The sequence below is a fragment of the Pyxicephalus adspersus genome, chromosome 12, assembly GCF_032062135.1.
Source record: "Pyxicephalus adspersus chromosome 12, UCB_Pads_2.0, whole genome shotgun sequence".
NCBI classification, from domain to species: domain Eukaryota; kingdom Metazoa; phylum Chordata; class Amphibia; order Anura; family Pyxicephalidae; genus Pyxicephalus; species Pyxicephalus adspersus.
Window position 1 is genome coordinate 1,896,241 of NC_092869.1, and position 8,842 is coordinate 1,905,082.

At 46.0% G+C, this 8,842-nt stretch overlaps 1 protein-coding gene across 1 annotated transcript in view; it reads left to right on the forward strand.

Annotated features, from left to right (window-relative positions):
• Positions 1-2,101: 2,101 nt before the first annotated feature.
• The window catches only part of ANKRD35 (ankyrin repeat domain 35), a 28,456-nt gene continuing 21,715 nt past the window's right edge, over positions 2,102-8,842 (forward strand). Inside the window, exon 1 of the mRNA XM_072429032.1 lies at positions 2,102-2,176. Coding sequence (XP_072285133.1) covers positions 2,117-2,176 — 60 coding nt within the window. The 5' untranslated portion in view covers positions 2,102-2,116. The remainder of the gene's footprint in view (positions 2,177-8,842) is intronic.

Below are 8,842 nucleotides of genomic sequence, written 5' to 3' on the forward strand. Positions count from 1 at the left end.
GCAGTGACTCCGGCATGTGAAATATTTAGGGGCCCCCTACAGATCAGCACGGATATTCTGGGGTGAGTTACAGTAACAAGTGGAAAAACATTGCAGGGATATCTCCTGGAAATTTTTAGCAAAGAAATCAGGGACCCTTTGTGTCAGTTAGGGGTCACCTACCCAACATGCAGCATTCCGTGGTCCTATACCACCCACATGAAATACAGCTAATGGGGGAGGGGGATATGGGGAGACTGGCCATCAGATACTGAGGGAGAGGAGACTGAGGGAACTCTTCTCCTGCCTGCAGCAAACTGATGACACCTTTCTAATTTTAAAAAACTTTAATGGGGAGGGGTTTAGGAACAATTTTTCAGCAGGTCACCCTGGCATTGCATAATGGAGATCACCATCTGATGTCAGGGGGCAATTATAGATCTGAGAATTGCAATAGGATACCTGGAGATGCCTCACATGGCCACCAGAGGGCGCCAATAATATTCCAATACAGCTAGTTGATCTTTTATATCCAATCAGAGGAAGCCAGGATTGAACAGACAGAAAATATTGATACAATGTTGCAGAGGAAGTAAAGGGTTACTGAATGACATCTCAGCCTTAAATTACCATATAGAGCCACGCCCCCTCAGCAGCACTCTATGTATAGATGTGTCATCATTAAAGAGGAACCCCACTGAGAACCATTTACATCTGAATTGACCAGCCCCCACCCCATCCTCCACATTATACAATTCAATGGTCTGATCTGTGAAAGGGAAAATCTGCTTAAAGGGGCCGTGACCCCGCAAAATGAAAAAATCTCCTCATCGATTTAAAAAAAATTTATATTTTATAATATAAAGCTGAAACTTTTTTCTTTTTTTCTGGTTCGGAATTTTTCTATTTTTTATTTATTGATCACAATTTTTGTTTAGTTTTAATAAACTAAAGATTTACAACGTAATAATCTGATTGGTGGCTGTGTGGTAATGCCGGACCAGTGAGAATCCATATTGGGTTTTCCATATGGCTCCTCGAGGGCGGAGTTCTAATCGGAAAGATATAGCAGAAGTTCTTGTGATTGGCTGCAGCTTCTGTAATCACAAGGGATGAGTTATGGGTCATGTGACCTGATATTGGGGGCGGGGCCAGGGGAACCTCATATTCATGGTGAATGTGTATAGCTGACGCGTTTCGGGGAAAGACGCTGCCTTCTTCGGGGCTGACTTATGAAGGAGGAACGATGGTGATCAAAATAAAAAAAATAAACATATCAACATTCGAGTTATATTTTTAACTTTTAGGATATAATTTTGGAGGGGGGGCCGCTTTCCCCAAAACGCTCTGGTCATGTATGACACCAATATAGAATACTGAGTCCACACCCAAACTTTCAGAACCCCGGCCTGACCCACCATAGAGAGGTCAGGATCTTTACTGATCACTGGGGCCCCATGGCAAAAGATTCAAGCTCACTTCCTGTCTCAGGTGACCCCCCGAACTTTAACCTTTTTTCCTTTTTGGACTCTGAGAAGAGTTAGGAGCACTCCAAAGATTTGAGGCTGAGCCATTTCCCCTTTTCAATGGGCCGTCGGGGTCCTTGAGGAGAATTTGGGGCCTATTTGGATGAGGTGAATGAGGAACAGCATCCGGTCATTGAGAAATCATTGGCTAAAGATGGAGAAGTTTTCCAAAAAGTCTCAAAAAGTTGTGTGAGGGAGCAGAAAGAACCTGGGGGGGGTTGTAGGACCAATTAGTGGGGTAAATGTGGACCCCCCCCCCCTCAGCCATTGATCAGTGAATATATTAACCCTGAAATGACTACAAATAATGCAGGCCCACCCCTGTGTTATTGCCTGGGAGGCCCCCCAGGTCTCTCTTGTCATTGTAATCGAAGCATGAATGACCAGGACAAGACAACAATGGGACAGCAGGTGTCCCGCATTCAAGGCATGCAGCCTGCTGGCTCCGGGCCCCAGGCCCCGAAGGGGTTAACCTGCTCCTAGAAAAGTTTTTTTTTTTTTTTTTTGCTCTCATTCTGAGCCAAGTGACTGAGCAGGCTGCAGGTACAGCCAGAGGAGTCAGGAAACACTTCCTCCATGCCAAGGAGACACGGCGCCCAACCGGAACTGGCATGGCCACAGTGAAAAAGTGGCAGCTCTTATTCACCAAGCAGACCTACAAGCCGTCATCGGTGAGTGAGCCGGCGTGGGTGGTCGGGGAGGGGATGATGGAGTTTTCTGTGGGTTTGTTTGAAGGTTGGTGGTGGCACAAAGATCACAGCAATCATTGGCGAAGGTGGCATTGTGGATGTGAGATTTCAGCTGGATGGGCGGGTGAGGGAGGTGGGGGCTGGAGATGTTGGCTCAGGGCCCAGTTGGCATAGGATGGAGAGGTGTAGAGGAGGCCGATAAGAGGCCGGGCACATGGTGAGGATGGCATGATGGGCCGGGCACTGAGCAGATGTAAATAAGGCTGACACTGACTGGGCAGAGTGTTTGTAGACAGAGGAAGGTGTGGCACAGTTAGAGGCTGGCCGACTCAAGTGATCGGATAAAGGTGGGCAGAGTGGCACAGGGGCTGGCAGAAATGAACAGCTGGCACAAGTGAACTGGCATACAATAAATGCACCGAGACATAGACGGGGGTGGCACGCACATACAGGAAGCTGTGGCACAATTAGAGGCTGGCCAGCTCTAATAATGGGTGAGGTGGCACTGGGTAACACAGGCTGGCTAGACAGCTGACGGCTGGCATAGGTTGGCGACATTTATCAAGTCACAGACAGGGGGTGCTCATGCCTTTAACGCTCTCCTTGCTCCTGAGTGCACATAACAGTGTCAGATTCCAGAGTCTCACCGTTGTTTTTATATGGCACGGGTGGCAGTGGGTGTGTCGGGAGCTCTGGCAATATTCAGGTTCTGTAAATATGTTTTTCACTTCCTGTTGTCACTTATTATTGTGTCACTTGAATAAAGTGTACCTGTCTATGGTAGGGCTGTCTGACCTCCTCACCCCTATCAACCAATCATATCGCAGATTCACGAATGAGTGAGCAATCAATCTTACAGGCAGACCATGGTATACATGCCAACCCACCCAAGGAGAAGCAGAACCATACCCTCAGCATGTGCCCTAGAGGGCAGATTGGGTCTTCTTGTTCCAAGTGTCCAGTCATGTGACACACAGGCTCCTCCTCCTCTCCAGGGGTGGGATGTGAAGGTGCGGAGAGCTGTTTAGGGGCGGAGCCATGACACCTGCAATACCCACTAATATTTCAGGGGAAATTTTACCTGACATCATATACCGTAACCTAGAAGACTGAGGACATCTTGTGGTGAAACAAAGGTATTGCAGTGGCAGCTCCTGATTAAAGGGAAGGATTGCAGCAACTTTTTTTTTAATGTTTTAAATTGGTGCTTGAGGTAACAATTTTAGCTTTGTGATAGGGGGAGGGGGTTCTTTACTTTTTTTGCCCTAAAAGTGCCCCTTTTTGGAAAATGAGAAAAGTATTCCAAGGTTTGTAGAACGTGTCTATGTTCTACAAAGGGGCCCTTTAAATACTTATTGGACTTGAATTACTTGATTGGCCTTTTATCCCTCCCGGGTCAGCCGTAACACACTCGGATCTGATCTGGTCGGTGTCCCCGCACTGAATACAAACCTATTGTATCTATGTAAACACAACATACAATGCAGCTAAAACAACAGCTCATCCCTGAAGGTTACATCCAGCAGGTGCCATGTGAGCCCTGCCCTGAGTTAAAGGGGAACACCACACCAAATGCAACAAAGAGGACCTGTCATTACCTATCACAGCTGTGTACTGTCTCCCCCTAGTGGTCAACTGTGAAGTGTTGCAGTCATAGAGATAAAATTGTCGGCCTGGAGGCTAAACAGATACCAAACACATTCAGCCTTAAAAATACAGGCACTCGCAAAGCGACATACCCAAAAGCTGCGATACCCAATACTGTCCATAGGTGGCGCTTTATAACCTCACTGGTTGTTGTCTGATAAGCCTTCACTAGTATTGTGCAGTGACAGGTTCTCTTGATGGACTGGTGTTGTGACCTTGGTGACCCTACAGTTAAGGAATTTGAGGCAGCAGGTGATGGGGTGGTGGGGATGAAGTGGGGAGGGGGCATTTCTTTTTTCTCAGGCGGCCCCGGCTGGCACAGACTGGCTGGGATCTTTTGTCCTGCGAGTGATACACAGAGATTGTATTACCCCGCACAATGGGAGCATTTTTCCTGCAGGTTTTGTCTCAGACAATTCCACAGCAATGGCTTAGCCCACTCCCAGCACCTGAGTACACAGAAGCCAAATACCCCGCCCCTGATTATCTAATGCCCCCTACTGATATAAGGGGGGGGGTTTACCCAGCATGCATTGTTCTCTCACCCATTACATAACCTATTTACCTGAATTTTAAGGCCACTTCACCCCAAAAAAATTGGTATTTCACTGTTTGGTGGATGCTGAGCGGGAGACGTTTTCAGGTGATGAAAGGGTTAACGAGTGCGATGAATATGAGTCTGGACTGTGAATAATTGGAGGTTGGGTGGGGTCGGATTCCATAGCTGTGACATTCACCTACGCACGGAATGTGTCTGTACCCCACAAATGAACACAAGGGGCAGTATTTATTTAAAAGATTTTCTTATGGTTTGGGGCTCATATTTCTGGGGGATGCATCTGTTCACTTTTGCAGATGTCAGTTAATCTGACATTTACCCAAAGATGTGATTTTCACATTATCTTGTTGCCATTTTGGTATACATCAGTTACATGTATGTAAGTGTATATCAGTTATGTATGTAAATGAGAGCTCCCTCTAGTGGTCAGGTGTGTTTTTCTATGTATTTATGTTAGAGCTCCCCTAGTGGTCAGGTGTCTGTATACATATATATTCTTTTCATAGATCAGCCTTTCTCCACCTTAATAAACGTGGGGGAACCCTTGAAATGACTTGCAGGTCTTCAGGCAACCCCTTCTATAATTCCTATATCCACAGCTCACAGTATATTAGTGTGGTGGTCAGTGGGAAGAATGTCTCGTACATTACTGGTCACTGGGAAGAATGTCACCCTTACAGGTACACCCTTACACTTAAACTGACATGGGAGGTGGGAAGATCTTATTGCCAAGAAACCCCCAGCAACCTCTGGAGGAACCCTAGTTGAGAAACCCTAACCTGGGGTCCAGGTGTTAGTATGAAAAAATGTATGCATTTATGTGAGAGCTCCCTCTAGTGGTCATGTGTATGGTATATGTGATAGCTCCCTCTAGTGTCAGGTGTGTGTTTATAAGTATGTATGAATGTATGCGAGTTTCCCCTAGAAGCCAGATGTGTATACATGTATTAATGAATGTATATGAGGGTATGGTAAGTGTATATATGTATTTATTTATGCAAGAGCTCCCTCTAGTGGCCAGGTGTGTATTCATTTATGTAAAAGCTCCCTCTAGAGGCCAGTTGTGTATATATGTATGTGTGAATGTATATGAGAGCCCCTCGAGTGGACAGTCATGTATATAAAAATGAATGTATGTATGAATGAATGTATGTGAGAGCTCTCTCTAGAGGCCTGGTGTGTATATAAGAAAGTATGTATTAATATATCTGAAAGCTCCCTCTAGTGGCCAGATGTGTAAATATTTATGTAAAAGCTCCCTCTAGTGGCCAGATGTGTATATAGGTATGTGTGAATGTATGTGAGAGCTGCCTCTACTGGCCAGGTGTGTATACCGTATATTTATGTAAGAGCTCCCTCTAGAGGCCAGGACTGTATATATGTATGTATGAATGTATGTGAGAGCTCCCTCTAGTGACTGGGTGTGTGGATATCAGGGAAGATAAAGAAAACTCCATTCATAAATCTGGTGATCATTCCGCCCATCGTCTTACATATCGGCATTTAGTTACAGTACATTTATAAAGTGGTGGTCGTCAGATATTTGCCACATTGATGGGGTAGAGCGCTATAGGCCACAATTGAGCTTGGTGGTGTTTAGTTTTGGCCACAAGGGAAGTTAATGGGCCTTTTCCTGATATGGTGATTGGTGAGTGCAGATCCTGATCACCACTGTGTGATCTGATCTCAATTTTATAAATCTGGAATTATAACCCTGACAATAGGATAAAAAATATATCATAGGTCCCATAGATACATATTGGTGTAGGCTGGGGATAAGCAAGGAAATCTCCCCATTGTCGGGGAGGGGATGATGAATTAACATTACAAACCACAATGTTTTGTCTTCAGCTGCCGACTCAATGCAGATTTGGATTTTCCACTGCAGATTACTCAGCAATGGCGGCCCGATTCTATAACACAGCAATGTCTGATGACTTTTATAAAAAGAGATTTATTAATCTCAGATCCTCAAAATGTTCAGCTAAATCATCAAACAAAAGAAAAGATCGGCCTGCACTTCCTGCAGAATTACAGAGCAGCCGGCGGGATTTTATGACCCCAGTAAATGTCAGAGCGCTGATAAAAGGGAAGTGCAGAGCGATTATGGAGGTCACTTCCACCCCGGTATGTAAAGCCGGATATTTACCTGAACAACCCTCAGCCAAAACAAACATTCAGTGTCACTGGAGGGGAAATGACATTGTGAATATTCAAAGTGGTCACCGGAGATGTAAAACAATATATTCTGCAGATTATTTCACCACTGACCTCTGCAGAACATTGCACCCTCCCATCCCCCGACAGGTACATATTGGATGGGGGTGTCTCAGGATTTCCTAGTCACATGCTTTCTATTTGGAGATGGCTACAGATGTGGTGTTGGTGTTGTACATGGGAATCCTCCCTTCCCTCCATGTTGGGACCTGTATGCTGTAGTTTCGGTGTGTCTTTGTCACTGGGACGGATGTTTGTCTCTGGGTCTCATTGCTTTATCAGGGTAATAAAGAGAAGGCATCACCTGCCAGGCAGGTCTGGGCCCACATTGGGGGGGGGGGGTAAGGATGGAACCAACAATCTCACAAACTGGAGGCGGAGGTCTGATTTAACCCTTTCCCATGGCATGAACATGGCCAGACACCTCCAATACTACTCAAATATCCGGCCCAACCGTACCATTTACATATCAATAGTGGCATCTCCATAAAATACAACTTCCATCTGATGATTGGTCACATGCTATTATTTTACATTTATATAGCTCTGACATATACCATAGTACTGTACAGAGAACACTGAGTCAGTCCCATCAGTCTCTGTACAGAGGAGCTGACACTCTAATTTCCCCCACAGTCACACACTAATATTATACATTTATATAGCTCTGACATATACCATAGTGCTGTACAGAGAACACCGAGTCAGTCCTATCAGTCTCTGTACAGAGGAGCTGACACTCTAATTTCCCCCACAGTCACACACTAATATTATACATTTATATAGCTCTGACATATACCATAGTACTGTACAGAGAACACTGACTCAGTCCCATCAGTCTCTGTACAGAGGAGCTGACACTCTAATGTCCCCCCACAGTCACACACTATTATTATACATTTATATATCACTGACATATACTGCAGTGCTGTACAGAGATCAGCTGATGTTGGATGAGGTGACCTGGCTCACCATTTGGCATTCAGTAGGGTCAGAGCTCTGTGCAGGATTCCCAGTGGTGGCCCCATGGTCTGTATGGTCAGCTATGGAGGTTAGGGGCCCTCACCAAACTGTGACCACAAGGCTGGAGGACCACCATTGTCTGCAATCTTTGTATGATGGGGAATTACCTCCTCAATGGAGACATCTATCTTTTGTACAAACCGCTCATCACCCAAACATGAAGCCCCCGGACGAATATCTGATCCGAATTCACTGACCCATCATTCACCCAAGAGGTGGACTCCACAAGACCTCTGCAGGTGTCCTGCGACACAAAAATACAAGCAGGGCATCCTATAGGTCACAGGGACCAGTTCTGGCTCCCAGGTGCCCATTGGTGGTCAGGGGCCATCATGGCACCATCATGGGTAGCAGGTACACATTCCCATACACACATACTACCGTAGCTCTACTGAGGGATCAATGATCCTTGAGCACCCATCACCCCGTTGCCGGTTCACCCCTGGGTACTGGGGACACCCCTCAAGACCGGTCAGGTTGGTGGGTCATCGCCCACCCATCACAATTTGTTGGAGTAGCTGCGATCCAAACACTTCCCCATCTCCAACAGAACGGATTGCCAGCTTGCTGCCCAAGCTTGCCAGGGGCCATAATCACCAGAGAACCAATGACAACCCGCAGGGATTCGGTAGGTCGGGGTGATGATCGGCTACCCATATATATCGTGCAGGTATGAGATTCCGATCATGTGACCACATCTGACCTCAGTTTCATAATACGTTAATCCGCCTTTCATCCTAAAGATGTCATTATACACCGGCGTGTATTACACATGGCTGACTGCACACGCCTATTACATACATGTGATTACACACCCCTATTACATACATGTGATTACACACGCCTATTACATGTGTGTGACACGTCTTTGTATGTGTGAACCTTCAGTACCACGGCCACATCTCCAGCCCTGCAGGAGGGTAATTGGCTATGTTAGATTCACCTATCATTCACCCACTAACAACACCTGATACGCGCTGCCCTTCCATTCCCGAACCCGGTTTCTTTTCTCAGTATAAATTTGCATGTTTGTATTGCAACCAATCGATAAAGCGATCTGGCGATGGGCGGCGAAGTCATTATTTATGGTCCTGGCCCCAACGCTCCTTTCCTCTAATGACAGGTTCCCTTTAAGGTACCGGTGTCAGATCCAAACAAATCTTCATGTCTGTCTCCATCTGTCCTGGTTAGGGTTTCCTGCC